The following is a 16473-nucleotide window of genomic DNA, read 5'->3' on the forward strand; positions in this document are numbered from 1 at the left end:
GGAGCTCAAATAATCAAAGTACAATAGACTAGAATATGACCATAGAACTTAACCACAAGACAAGAAGAATATAACTGCACAAGGTACATCAGCATCGACATCCAACTATCGGATCTCAATGGTATAGAAAACACTGCCACCCAACCTCGTGGAATCTAAATGGCCAACTCTCACCGTGTTGAGGAGGTAATCCCAAGTTTCAAACGGATAACAATCCAAAAGTCATAACAATAATCTAGGTCAAGGAATCCTTATAGCAATCTATCTTAAAAGTATGAAGTACACAAGTAACATCTAATCCCAGAGGCAATAAAGACATGTAAGAAACCTAATATGCATGTGGGCAAGTGTCATCACATGCGTTACCTTTAAGGTTACCTTGGCAGTCTCTCTAGACTCCGACCCCCTAGTGACTCTATGTTGTATCAATATCCTTTCTTACAGACAAGGCATACTAATGAGGCAAGGTCATAACCAAGCATCCTCTCTACCCCCATCCTAGCCTGTACTAGCACTCGAGGCATGGAGGAGGTAATACACCGACTCTTGTTAATTCATTTTAAACCCATTAATGAAATGTTATCACTGGTTAATACTACTTACAATGAGTTACCCAGGCAACCTCTTTAGGGCTTTAGCCTTCATTGCAAGCCACTTCCCAGTATACACCCTAAGCTCATAAAAAGTATATCTCATACAATCACAATATTCACCACAGTCCTATATAAGCAATTAGAAAGCACCAATAGATAATTGATCAAAACCTCATAGGTTACACCAAGAAAATCACAATACATGAGTTTATTAAAAAGAACTCGATCTCATCAAAGAAACACATGAATACAACACATTGGTTGGGAATGAAATAATCGTGACAAAACATCAAATAGCAGCGTTATAAAACCGTCACTTCCCAAGCCTCTGGTAAACAATCCTATTTGGCCGAACTACTAGGTTTCCCTCAAAAAAACCATCACAAGATAAAACATGACATTTCGACATACATTTAGAACAAGTGTAGTTATTAAGTCATTTTCTTTTTTGTTTTAATATAATTATGATTCCATAAAAAATGATTTGTGTTAAATTTAAGTTTTCATTTCATAATTATGTATTACAGTTGGATAAAGGTTATCAATCTTTGCAATATTATCTTGTTATTAATTTAAATAATCTTAAATGATTTAATTAATAACATAAATGTATATTACTAGATTAAATCTTAATATAAATTTTATTTCTAAAATATTAATTTGACTTATATTTAAGTCTAATATTAATATTAAATGTTCCTTTTATTCATAATGCAACTCAAGATAACTACAACTTGAAATTATAATTATAATTAAACTATTACCAGTTTCTCTCATAATATTTAAATATTCACAACTTGATGATTATATAGTTAACTATAACTCTTCTTAAAATATGGCTACGTCACAAATATATATTTATTAACTTATAACTCCACTTGCATTAATAAATATATAACAAGTTATTAACTTATCTTGTTATTAATTTAAATAATCTTAAATGATTTAATTAATAACATAAATGATTTAATTAATAACATAAATGTATATTACTAGATTAAATCTTAATATAAATTTTATTTCTAAAATATTAATTTGACTTATATTTAAGTCTAATATTAATATTAACTGTTCCTTTTATTCATAATGCAACTCAAGATAACTACAACTTGAAACTATAATTATAATTAAACTATTACCAATTTCTCTCATAATATTTAAATATTCACAACTTGATGATTATATAGTTAACTATAACTCTTCTTAAAATATGGCTACGTCACAAATATATATTTATTAACTTATAGCTCCACTTGCATTAATAAATATATAACAAGTTATAACCCACACAAAGTTTTCTAAAAAGAACTAATATTAAAACTCACTTATAAGAAAATAAGTAATAACATTTTTTTAATTAATATATATATATTTTATAATTTTAAAAAAAAATTCAGAATTAATAATTAATCATTAAAAAGTTGTTTTTTAAATTTTCTTTTAATATTTTTTAATGAATAAATCTGAAAACTATATAATATTTTAATAAAATAAAAATAAACATGCAATTAGTATTTTCACATGCCTTTAATTTCTCAAGTCATGCAACCTTAATATACTTAGTTTTCTATATTTGGTATATTTGTTTTCATATGCTTGTATAAGTTTAAGCTACAACATGCTTTCGTCTCAATTAATCTTTTGCTTTTCCAATAAATTTTGCAATTAAATTAGTTTAGATATAAGAAGAATATCTATCTTTATTTAGAAACTTCATGATAATCACATAACAAATTTAAAGTTCAAACTCTAGCTGTTCAATTTGTTGTTTTCTTCCAATTTTCTATAATTGAATTCTCCTTATATTAAAAAGGGATTTAAAAGAATACAGTCATAATAATTTTTTGAATTTTTCTGTTGTTTTCCTCGGACACGTTTTCTTGTTTAATAAGTTTTCCTTCCAATGTCTACAACATAATTCTTTATCCAAAAAAATTAATATAATAAATTAATAAGCATTATGCAAGCACTCAGGAAGACATGATGTAAACATATCTTTCAATAAACTGTTATAATGGATTTTCAAAACCTACCTCAAAACAACAGCTAAAATCTAAGAGAACCTGTGAATGTATGCAAATCGAAACTCTTTGAAACTTTTAACAATTCTTTTGCTCCAATTCCAAATTTTGCTCCCCAAAACCTATGCATGTAGGAATGAGCTTGAATCTCATAATAAAGAGTATAACTCTACCTAAGGTTTCCAATTTTCGAACAGGCAAAGGCCTCTCCTTAAAATAAACTTTTATTTTTAATTTATTTAATTCCCTTGTGCATGCTTTTTACTTTTAATTAAAATAACTTTATTTAGATTATTCCCACTTCGTCTTTTAATAAGAAAGACGTTTTTAGAAAACATATTTATTAATTTAACTAATAATAATATTTAAAGTCCATTATTTAAATGCATCTTCTAAATTTATTATTGTTAAATTAAATAAATATAATTGTGCCAAATTTAGTCTTTTAATTAAATCTTTGAATTTATTTCTTCCATTTCATTAATTTCTCAATTAATTAAATATAATAAAATTGATTTTTCTTTATAAAATTTTCATTTAATTAAATCATTTAATAATATCTTCAGTTGATTTAATTATATCAAAAAATCACCGCAGACTCACAAACTCAATAAGAAAACTCGTCTAAAAGACAAAGCACAAATCAAACTCAAAGGTTAAAATCTCGAATTCATGTCACTTGGACAAATTTAGAAAGGTAAATAAATCAGATACTTGTCCTTTATTCTAAACAATTAGGGTTTAGGAATTTGATTTGAGAACTATCTCCCATCTTTGACCATTGAGATACTGCGATAGGGCACGCTCATCCTAGCAATTCATGGAAGTCGATGCCCAGTACTTGCAATTTGCATAAAAGTCGAATATGTGTATATGCATATATATCTAAACTAAATAGGCAATAACGGGGAGTGGCACATCATGTAGATCCCAACTAGCAAGTGACTACGACTCTCTCCCTCAACCAGATCAAATATGTCAAACATAAAGTAAAACATACATGTACACCATACACATGCAAGTATGGGGTAAGTAACCATAAATCCATATATAAATCATACATATAATTGTCATCATGAAAGCAACTAAAATCACTATATAAAGTATGCAAAACATCATCATCAAAAGAATAACCATGAACATATCAAATATCCGAGTATAAGGTATCTCATCAAATATATAATTCAAACATGTAAATAGTATCAACCAAATCAAGTAACCAAGTACCACTAAATCAAATCACGTAACCATGAAAACTAACCTAAAAGAATTTGGCAATATAACAAAAAGCAAACTAGGGGTAGGCACTACATTTACAACAAGTGCCTATAAATCCATATGCTTATGGTTCTAGTGGCTAGTCATTCTCTGAATTTGCTATGCTGATTTAATGATTAAATGTTGACCTACACATAGAAAGTGAAGACAAAACTAATATATTAGTTAAACAATTATGCAAACTATCTAAATTAGTTTAAATATTTTTAGACATCATTCAAAGTTAATAAAAAAAGAAAAAAGACAAGGGTTTATTCTTCAAATATATAGTAAAATATTCAACAAAACTTGTAAAAAATTGTATTTAGTCTTGTTCTAATATTTCAAAATCATTTGTAATTACTTGAGAATGATTTTGTAGTCAACTAGATGCAACAAAAATTAAGTAGAAACAAAATCAGAAAACCTACATTGGAATGTGATTTCTCTTCAAAATCCACTTGAAATCTGCTCAAATCCACTTGTAATCAATTGCAATGTGCTACCAAGGGCTTGGAAGCCTATTTTCTCCTCACTGCCATGCACAGTCGAACTGATAAAAAAAGGACTGTCATTTTACCACTTTTTTGCCTTTAACATTGGAGTTTAGATACAGCAGAGTACTTAGCTCAGACTCTCCGAGTTTTCCAGAAAAACTCCGCTAATACTCAGCAAGTTTTGTCTGGAACACTCAGTGAGTCAAGGCTGGTGAGTTTAGTCAGAAATGCTGGCCGCCCAGAAACACTCAGTGAGTTTGCCATCAATGAATTAAATAATTAAACCCACGCTGTCATCTCTACATTAAAAGATGACTTATATTGATCGATTAAAATGGTCATTATAAGTGATTAAATCAAACATCACCAGGCACTATGTTGAAATGGTAACTAAAAAATTAAAAATAGACACTTATATTGTTACAATTTTGAGCAGGTTACTGTAAAAAAATTAGTATTTTATTTCTTCATAGGGTTATAAAAACGTTTTCTTCTTTCTTTTGGGAATAATTTCATTTTAGCAAAAAATAATGCGTATTCTCTTCTTGTGGACAAAAAGCTATGGATTTGTGACAATTTCCCTAGTGACGTAAAAACTGCCTGCACAAACAAAGGAATTTTTACTTATATCCCACTTGTAAGTAGCTTATACGTTGAAGCCAATTTATAGCTTCTATACATTATATTTGCTATGTGGGAAGTGCCTTTTACAAAAGGTATACATTAGAGTCCTTGAGACCAATTGCCAAGATGAAGCCACTATGCAATTATCAAGTTGGTGGGATTTCATTTGTGTTTGATTTTTTTTTAAAATGTGGTTACAGACCATGTGGGGCATTCAACAAAGTCGAAACCTAGTGTAAGATAAATTCACTTGCCACTTTTTACTTCAGAATTTAATGTGTTAATCTTCGTTTTGTAATATTCATCTTGCATAACTACACTATTTATTATTTAAGTCATTGCTTATGATTATTTATTTGATGAATGCTTTTGTGTGATGCACAAGCATAGCTTCTTGGATTTGATAATTGACTTTAAGTAGCTGTTCACCATCAAAGCAGGATGGGCAAGTATACAGAGACACTTTCCAAAATTTCCAGTAATGTTGTCTATGTATGCAGTTCCTGGACTGGATAAATTTACTTGTATGGGAGATGAATGCTGGCCTGGAAAGATTTATTCAGAGGAAGGAAATATTATTTTGAATGCTGGGCGAAAAGCAATTAAACTTACTGTAACTAATATGGCAGATCGACCAATTCAGGTAGTTTCTTTCTTGTAGACAAACATGCAGGCAGCACAACACATGAAATATAGGGAAAAACAAAGACACCCTTATGTGTGAATGCAAAATTTGAATGTACACTCATCACGATGCTCATTTCTTTTCATGCACATTTACTGATACATCTTGATATATTTTCACAGGCACAGATAGCTAGTAAATTTTTTCCTATTGTTTTAGATGAGTTTCGTTACTTTGAATAGTTCTATTGAGTATGATTTCAAAATAATTTTTGATTGTTATCAAAAAAAGTGGTACATATATTAGGTATGCCAGTGGTTACTATAAGGAAGCCTTGAACAAAATAGGTCCCTGTGCCAGAAAAATGATGTCTAAAGGGTTTGAAATGTATATTTCACTTGAGAAAATACTTGAAGAAATTTACAGACAGAAGCTGCATGATATTTCATGATAATCTTTGTTCACAAACAATATGAACCCTGACTAGAAAACTAGAACACTACTGAAAGTGAAAACTACTGGCAAGAAATGATGACAAACAACATATTAAGTTTTAGCCTTTTTTTATTTCTTTGTTTCAGATTTTTTTTTTAACAAACTATATGGCCCTTCAAATGAATAGGTATGGCCACATAAATGTCAACAAGGGGATTGTGATCAGAATTTTTATTTGAAGAGATTGCTTGGTGCATGCAAGTTGCTGCAGCTTAGACTGAAACTCCTTTGAAATTAGTAATGATCAGATTGATATGATCATTTACACAACAATACAAGCTGTCGGGAGTACAGCTAGAATTTGGCTAGAAAATTAGATTTTCTTGAACAGAAGTTTCTAACGGCCACCATGGGAAAGACTTCTTGCTTTTGTATGGTCTGAATATTACCACCTAAATTGTACAGCCCTTATTGGTGTGACTAGTACTGACAGAAAAGTATGGCATGCATAGGAGTCTATACTTAAAAAAATCCAGATTACTTTGTATCAGTGGTAATATTAAGAACCCAAATTTGGAACAAAAACTGAGAAAAGACACTACAGATCATATCACACTCAGAACTGGATGAAATCGTTGCTTGATGAAGCACACTATCATTCTCTATATCTGATTGCATTGAAATCTAGGAGAGTTTTCATTCTCAAAGCTTATAAATCTTGAGGAGTTTTGTCCTTGGGAAGAGAGGAAATATGCATGTTCATTTGTGAAAAATGAAATTGTTTGATAGCTACAAAGTCCTTTACAAAGACATTCTTCTCTTTCATAACTTGTTTTGAGGAATTAAAATAGTATTATTTATTTATGTCAATTAATTCCTCAAAGTTATAAAATATAGACATGTCCTTTTTAATCACCTTTATGCACCTTAGGTCCAGTGAAACTTAATTTAATCACTTAAAACACCTTCTATACAATTAGATATAAGTTATCTTTTAATTTTTGCTTTCTGGCAACTTCATTCAATTGTTTACTTAATTTGCCTTTTTCCTAACACCCCTGTTAGCCAATGGGAAAATTTTCCAAAATTAAGGGTTTATTGGTGAACCCATCAAGAAGGGTACATGACATTGGAGTTGCCCTTGTAGCATATTTGTTATGGTTCATTTTCAGTTTTGCGGAATGGTGATTTAATTGTTGTTTCACATGTGGGGCCATGCTTTGTTTATTTTTATATGTTTGTTTCTAGTTTTTATGGCCATTTCTCCAATCTTTGCAGGTTTTGCTTTGGCATGTGATCCCATGCATCGTGTTTACTTAGGACTTAGGTTTATGCTTTAGCTCTTGGTTCTATTATATGGTTTGTTCATCAAAAAGGTAATTTGAAGGGATATTAGTGTAAACATAAATTTAAGCTTAATCTAAATAAGCTTAACATGGTAGCTTAACTCAACCTCGGTTATGGTACCTAAGGTTTAGATCAGTTTTGTAGTTATGTATATGGTTAATTTGGTAGGTGTGAACATGACAAGTCACTGCTTATTTTGTAATTTTAGTGAATATTGAACATGGAAAGTCACTTTGCCACATTTGTGTCTACATTGTTTTAATTATCACTCATCCTCCTTGAAACTGTTATAAGCAGACATAGGAGGTTATTAGTAGCATAATAGAATTGTTATCCCTATAATCACATCATCTTCTTTTTGGATATTAGTCAGTTTTTGAGAGGTAGTCAGTAATGGGTGTTCTTTGCAAGAGGTAGTTGGACATGGGTGTTTTTGGTAAGAATTGGCATCTTTGAGGTGTAAATCTCAACACTCTTTGATGGTAAATATACACAGCATTTGATTACTTTAAAGAAAGAATATTGGCACTTGAATCACTCCTGAAAATAATGAACTAACTGATATTGGGGTTTCACTTAGCATGATGGATACCTTAGAATCAATGATTTCTAACTTATCTGTTGGTGTATCTCTTAAAATTATTAATTCTAGTGTTGGAATTATATCCTTGAACAGGCTTTAACAATACACAAATTTATTTGTATTTATAAATATTTTATATTTGTTACTACCATCGAACCTTGGATGTTCAATTCTTAGATACAAAGTCGTTGTAGGGAAAAGTATTAGTTTATTGTTTCATTAGTTTGTCTTGGGAACACATTAGCTGTGTTGCCTCCCAATAGAGACAATTTAATCACAACAATCTTATGTTATCATATTATATATTTGATACTGAAACCGTGTTTATAAATTGATTTTCCGTTGCGAGTTATTAAATTGTTTTTCTATAATAATTAATAGGTTGGTAGCCACTATCACTTTATCGAGGTGAATCCATACATGTGTTTTGATCGAGAAAAGGCTTATGGGATGCGCCTTAACATACCTGCTGGAACAGCTGTGAGATTTGAGGTAACATGATTACATTTTAATGTTTTCTTTATTATCATCCGTTATTGCAACTTATATAGAGTTGTACAAAATGAGAACAAAAAATGAATGTAATTTTCTAATCATACAAAACGAACATTAATCTGTGATGTCTCTGAGTTGATTTTATGGTTTATGGTAGTTCTAGTAGGTTGTTCAATTTAAAGACGTTCACTTAAGTAAGGTAGAGATTATGCATATGAAATGGAGGACTTTATTATGTTAACGCCTTCAAAGTTAGGCTGAGCCTAAATTGATAAGAAACTTGCCCCTAAAACCACATCCACCCATCTAAGAAACTTGAGGAAAAATTGATTTGTGTGATTAATACTTATGCTATTCAATTTGACTTTCTCCCTCCCTTAAATGATGTTTTGTAGTGAACCACTTTGGCCAATACTCTTACCTTGCAAATGCAAAAATCATGTCCATTTTGCTAGTGAATATTCTGCTACTGCCTATTTCTCAACCTTATCACAACTTATATCCCTTTAATATTCTTTATCCTTGTTTGGATGGACCTTTGAATATCAATGCACACATTGTTTTGCTTAGTATTTGATGGGTCTTCAGTTGATTGAATTTTGTTCTACGAAGAAATGATAGAAATTCCTTTTCATTTTTGGTTGTGGATATTTTGCTTTTCATTTTCTTGATTAAAAGAAAGAAATTGTTTTGATCTTGTTTTTTTTTAAAAGGTCAAGATTCTTTTCTAGCACTTGGGAAGACTTTCTATTTTTTTTAGTTTGTCTAACTCTTTCTCCTTCAAAATGGTAAACCAATATTCTCAATGCTATGGTTGCAAGCAATTATTATCTAAGCTACCAAATTGGAGTCTGGTGCAGGTAGTTGTATGTCAGTATGGTACATTGGTAAAATAAATTTTTATTTAGGAGTTGGGCATATCTGTACAAGTATATAAAAACATAAAAATCTACATATTTATAGCCTAAAAGCAAGAATTAAGTTTAGAATATTATCTGTCATGCATATGATAAACAAAACCATTATAAATATCACAAATTTGCAATATAATATATATTCATGCAATATCAATTATCAATTCATCAAACTTGACTGTCATGACATATTTTCGTTGCCAATCTTTGTTTGGAACATAGTTGAAAGAGTTTCAGGAAATACAGCAAGTATATATTAATTTGCGAGTTATTCTACTCAGTGAGTTGTTCTCGCATTTAACACCTTTGTGCAACTTATCATTGCTGCCCCTCAAACCCGTTAGGGTCTCCAATTGTGATACCCAAGTAGTTAATAGTATCTCTTGTCATATAAGAAATTTGTTTACAATGAGGGTGTCTGGAGGTAGAGACCAATATTGATATCTCAAAACAACTAATTTTATCACCATCATAATATCATTTATCAATGATGAAGTATCATAGTATCAGTATCTAAGATTCGAATTTGATTATTAGAAATTCCGAACATCTCCTAATGTTTTAACTAGAACAGGGAAGAGGAAGATATAAAATGTCATATATAATTTATGAATTAGGTTGAATCGTGATGGTGTTCAGAGGCAAAGATCATAAATTCATTATATATTGGGATTTTATTTGAGTAGCAATTTCATCTTCAATTTGCATTCAAATCAATCAAATTTAATAGAAAACAATTTTGTACTCATTTATGGACTTATTGGGTACATCTTTTCATTGAAAACACTGATAAGAAAACATTGAATGAGTAATATAGACAGTGATGGGGGTAAATTATATATGAAAGAAGTTTGTATACATTGGTAAAACAGAAAGGGAACAACAGTGCCAATTATCCTAGGAAGTATTGATACTATTAGGAAAATGGATATATATATATATGTGTGTGTGTGTGTGTGTGTGTGTATGGCATAGGCGTCAGGTTACACCAGCGATGTATACAATTAAGACACTGTATCCTGACACACTGCGAAGATATATATATCATATTCCTATTCCCTAGAAACCACAGGCACATATTAGGTTCTTTAGCACATAGATGGGAAGCTAAGTCTGCACTTCATTATTTATGCAATGACTCTGCAAGTTATGGATGTTGCCAGCATGCGCTTGTTAATTTTCAAAGTATTTTCAAGAAAAAAAAAAGTCTTGAAAGTATTTTCTTCCTTAAAGACATATTCAAGCTAATGCTTCAGGCAAAACTATTCTGTTTTGAGAGGATATAGTCAGGCATTCGATACCAAATTTAACAGATTTCTTTGTCTTAGACAGCTATGATCTTTGCAAAATACTTGGAAACCAGTTTTATCATATTTTGAAACCTTTGCAAGGAATTTCTGTTATGACTTGCGCACATTCAGGTTAAGAACATTCTACCTAGAAAATACCATACAAGTCGGTTGATATTCTGATTCTGTTGATTACAAATGGCAAGATCCACTATATATTATTGAGATATACACATGCCCATGTCATTCTGGTATTTGGATTGGTTTTCAAGGTTTTGAAACACTTTTCTAACATCTCAGGCAGGCGACTCCATTCCAGTAACACTTGTTAGTATTGGAGGGAATCGGAACATACAGGGTGGCAATGCTCTTGCAAGTGGTCCAGTAGAGTATGCGCGGCTTCCACAGATTATGTTAACTGTCAGTGCTCAAGGTTTTCTCCACAAGAGAGAAGCAAATCCAATGTACATAAAATGCTTAAAATATTTTGATTTCATTGTTAATCATATTCATTGCATTTGTGTCCCTCTCTTTTAGCATATATTTTAACTCAAACAGCATCTAACAGTTTAGTAAGCTGATCTTGAAAATTATATTTTGCAGAGAAGGTATAACTGGGGAGATTAGTGATGTTACATATGTGATCAGTAAGGAGAGGTATAGTAACTTATATGGGCCAACTAAAGGTGACACGATTAGGCTTGGGGATACAGATTTGTATGCAGAAGTTGAGGATGATTATACAGTGTATGGAGATGAATGTGTATTTGGCGGTGGTAAGGTAATACGGGAAGGCATGGGTCAGGCATCTGGATATCCATCTGCTTCTTGTCTGGATGTTGTAATCACAAATGCATTAATCATAGATTATACAGGGATTTATAAAGCAGATATTGGTATTAAAGGTACTACTATTATAGGAATTGGGAAAGCAGGAAATCCTGATGTCATGGATGGAGTCTCTGAGGGAATGATTATTGGTGTAAGATTTTTATTGACAATGAATCTTTTTGAACTTTTAGCTTTGTGTTTTCTTTCGGTTATCATAGGGCTTCTTTTGTTTGCTTAAAGTTCTTTTGCGGCAGGTTAATACAGAAGTCATTGCATGTGAGGGAAAGATAATCACTGCTGGGGCAATAGATTGCCATATTCATTTTATCTGCCCAAAGTTAGCAGATGAAGCGATTGCAAGTGGTGAGAGAATTATTGGAATACACTTTGCAATGGACCAATTTAGTGTTTTGATTAATCATTTTCAAAGAAATGTTCTTATATTACATCTCAGCAAGTGGGGGATGCATAGCTAAACACATTATAATTCATATGCTATGGATATATTGCAAAAAGACCCATGTTCTATGTGATTAGCATAATCAAAACTGGTTTTCATTTCATTTTATTTGTACGGCCATTTGTTAATCCCTTTGTGAATTCAGTTTGATTTTAAAATAGTCAAAATTGTTCATAACCATTAATGATGACATAGTAAAATGGAGTTTGAATAAATGGGACAGTTGATTAAAGAATCTTCTTGCACATAAAAAGAAAGAGATCAACATATCCAAAACCTCAGGTACTTATGCCACATTTTGGTTCAAGAACATGTTAGAAAATAAACAAGCAGTAATCAAGTACCCTAGACTCCTTCTTGTTAACTTGGTAGCATACCAAAGAACAAAATAGGTTGTTAAATAACTTCCTTAAGATCCTAGCAAGAGATTACCTAATTTTAGTAGGACTTTGTGCTGAATGAGATTGTGAATTGCAAAAATAACAAATTTTAATGTTGCTAAACCCAAATAAGGCAGGAGGCCACAAGGTGGTAAAAGAGGTAGCCTAGGAAATTAGATGGTCTCATAGATTGATGGAACAAGAAGAATTATGGAGAGTACAAGAGGTTACCAATAATAATTGGTCAGAGAATTTTTGGAGCCAAAGCAAAAGTTGGAGCCAAAGTAGGAGTATAAATGTAATAAACCCTGTTTGGTTGTTCTTCTTAAACACACCAATTTTCTATGCTAAGTTGTTGTTTGACATTTCATCAAACGTTTGGCAAGCAACACTAATATGAAATATTGATGGATAATAAACTAAGTTGGCACCATCGGAAAACTATGAATGTACACATCAAGTTTCAGTCTTTGTACTGATTGAGTTCTGATACCAATATAGTGATAAAAAAAATAAAGAGAAATTTCCTCTGTCGTTTGCTGCTTTGCATAATAACCATTTGCAGGTTACAATTTATTTATTTAAAATAGAACATTGAAACTGGTGATGATGTCATGGCAGCCAATGAACTTAATGCCACCCTCCTATGAACCAAATCGCAATCCTAGACAATACTCCAGGCTCTATCAACTCTCACACTGGACTCCAGAATTAATTTGCAGGTCCTCAGATGTAATTTTGCAAGCCTTAGACACTAAACACAGGTCTGCATAATGTGGTGCAAACCCTCCAGGATAAATCACAAGTCTTCACAAGGCCTCTATGAACCAGCCACGACCCTTAAATGATGCAAATAATGACTCCAGCAAGCTGGCTGTAGACACAGGAAGAAATCACAGGTTGAATAATGAAAATGCAGGCCCCTTGAATGTGTTTGCTGCTGCCTGAACAGTGATCGAAGATCCTTTGGAATGAACCACAGGCTGTAGATCAAATCACATCCTCAATATGAAACTGCCCAGCCTCCTATAGGTGACATCTCAACCTTGAGAAAGGTTGCAGGTGGAAGCAATGCGAAAACGTGGCCTCCGGATGAAAAACAACACCTAGAAATATCTAAATCGAACCTGCAGAATTACAGATATAGGTTGATGTGGAAATTCCAACAAAATTCTTCACAATCCCAAACACAATCTCCAGTAGTGAGTTCCTCCTTAGCCACAGAAAATACTGTAGGAAAAAAATATAATTCAAAACAAACAATCCACAGTACCTCAGCTGTGAATTGCCAAACACTTCTCAGACTGAACCCTTATACCTCAGCAAGGGCATCAATCATGAAAACTTTAGAAATGTCACAAAGACGACAAAAGCAAATAATAATATTCAATTGAATGCCTTTTCCAATGAAAGTGCTCATATTTATAATCCCTTGTTGGGAAAGGTTTCCCAAAAGAACTCATCTCCTGAACTGCAAAAGTTTCTCAAAAGAACTCAACTCCTGAAACTTTCCAACACAACTCTTTTAGTAATATCTCTTAATATGCTCCACAAAGTTTCCAGGACGGGGACGTTTTAGGGGATAGGGACATGTTTTCGATATAGGTACGGGTTGAAGCCAAAAATTAGGGGACGGCAAAATATAAGGGACTTATAAATTTTTTTATATAGAGCATTAGAGACATAATTCAAATATGCATATCATAACATTCATAAACCATTTAACATTCATAAACCATTCACCGTTGATTTGTATACATTTTAGAAGATCAATAAATGGAAATTGAAAACTATCAAGATTCAAATCAAAATGACAATATGATATATGATATATCCCAATATCGCATACAATTAACAAAAATGCCCAAAGGCTCCAAGTATGTATCATCATCATGCATGAAATCAAAATGACGCAATGAAAGTAAATACTAAAAGTATAAATGAGATGTCCAACTCCATAATAATAATCAAAAGCAATAATGTATCTGAGTATCTGCAAAGCGGAAAGCCAAATATATGGCTTTCCTCTAGGATTCTTAATCTATATCTAAATCAAGATCAACACCAGCCTCTTCCTCTAAATCACTGGTAGGGGTAGGCAGAGGGTCCTCATTCAATGAAACATCAAGCAGCCCTAGAGGTGTGTCATCCTCATTAATCTGCAATGCATCCTCGAGATTAACATCCTTATGTAGTGCTGGAGTCGGTCAATATTCAATACTCTGCCACTCCTATGTCGCAATACACTATGAATAGCCACAAGCTTCTCCGATAGTCTAGAGGTAAGGTTGTTCCTCTTGACTGATTGGATGAAGCTATATGTAGACCAATTCCTCTCTACAATAGAGGAACTCACAACTTGTGAGAGAAGACGAATGACAAGACCTTTCAGCTCAGGTGCATCTCTACCATTCCATGCCCACCATCCAATCAGGTCCCTTTGAGCTGATGTAGTTCTATCAATCCTTGCCTCCGCTCTACCAAATGTTGGACCACGAAGATTGGCAATGTCAAGCCATTGCCCGTGAATATTTGTAGCATTCTCTGCATTATACATTTTTGAAAGGCCTTGAAGAAGCCCTCCACCTATATTGAACAAACAAAAATTTAGAAGTTAGAATTTAGAAACATAACAAATATAATTAAAATTTAAAAACATATTAAAAAATCAGAAATCTTAAACATAAATTGAACTCACTTTCTCATCAGCAAATGGAGGCACTCTCTTAGGCCTTGGTGCATACCATTTCGGATTGACTGCATAGGCTGCCATACGAAGTGGGATGTTCATAGTGTTCCACCTTTTCATCACAATGGGCTTAAGATGCTCCTTATAGAACTCCAAAGTAGCTTTCTTGTCTTTAATAGCTTGCTTGATCTACCCGAGCATGCTATCAAAGGTCTCATAAATCTATCCAAGGCTAGGAGAATTAGTATCAACATATCTAATGACCTGCACAATAGGATCAATAAAGGAGCAAATGTATCTGCAAATGAAAGAAAATTACAAGTGAGAAACATCATAATTTTTAAAAAATCAGCAAGTGCTTAAATCAGAAATATTTTTATTAAATCAGCAATAACAAAAATGATGTCAATTATTTAAGTTTCTTACCTCATTGTGGTTAACCAGTTCTCATCTAGGATTCTTTGTTTCACAAGTCTTCAATCCGGGGTGCTTGATTCATGCCATCTATTCCACTCTACATTGACCACCATGGATTGTAAGGCCTCTTGGACTTCAAGCATCCTATCCAACAAAATGAAATAGCTAGCATATCTAGTGTCCATGGGCTTGAGGAATCCTTTTTTGAAAAATGTCCTAAATAATGCAAGAGGTGTGATTATTGCAAATAAAGATTTGCACATCTCTAGCCTTGGACACCATAGCCTTTATCCAACAAATTTCCCAAAGTCCTTCAAGGTGTTATTCAATGCATGTACACAACATGGGGTCCAAAAAATGCGTCTATAGGTGCTCTTTACTATATATCCAATTGATTTACACACCCGGTTTGAATCAGTGACTACTTGCGCAACATTTGAAGCCCCCACCTCTTCTATAGCATCCTTCAAAATCTGAAATTGGAAGGATGCATCCTTCCTTTTTCTCGAACAATTAATGACTCTAAAAAAATAGGGCCCTACTGTACTAGTGACAATAAGATTGATGAGTGGCCAATGTTTGATATTGGTCCACCCATCCATGATGATAGAGCATCAATCACTCATCCATGTTTGTCTCATATCCTCCATCAAAATGTTTACTTTTGAGTACTCTTTATCAAAGATAATGGTGCATAATTTAGTCTCTCTTAGTGGTACAAATGAGAGACCAGCAACAAATATGTCTTTGCACATTTGTTTGTAGAATGAGGAATGAGAAACATGAAATGGTATGCCATGAGCAAAAAGAAATCTGCCAATGGACTCTTCAGCTCTCTCTTTTGCTTGTATGTTAAGTAAACCAGCCACATTGGTATCTCTCTTGGCTTTTCCCTTCCCTTTACTAGAAGTTCTAGTGGGTGTGAATGTGGGAGTGAATGAGGGTGTGGGTGTGGTACTTATAGGACCCCCTGCTTTCAATAACTCCCCCTCCACATGCAACCTATTGGCCTGAAG

The 16473-nt window shown here is 32.6% G+C and overlaps 1 protein-coding gene across 1 annotated transcript in view; it reads left to right on the forward strand.

Moving 5' to 3' along the window:
• URE (urease) overlaps positions 1-16473 on the forward strand; it is a 356063-nt gene that overhangs the window by 203263 nt on the left and 136327 nt on the right. The window contains exons 5-9 of the mRNA XM_089792332.1: positions 5493-5635; positions 8364-8474; positions 10981-11144; positions 11284-11662; positions 11766-11874. Coding sequence (XP_089648458.1) covers positions 5493-5635; positions 8364-8474; positions 10981-11144; positions 11284-11662; positions 11766-11874 — 906 coding nt within the window. The remainder of the gene's footprint in view (positions 1-5492; positions 5636-8363; positions 8475-10980; positions 11145-11283; positions 11663-11765; positions 11875-16473) is intronic.

This window comes from Cupressus sempervirens, chromosome 7 (genome assembly GCF_028749045.1).
Source record: "Cupressus sempervirens isolate cs-2001-9-10 chromosome 7, ASM2874904v1, whole genome shotgun sequence".
Classification (NCBI taxonomy): Eukaryota; Viridiplantae; Streptophyta; class Pinopsida; order Cupressales; family Cupressaceae; genus Cupressus; species Cupressus sempervirens.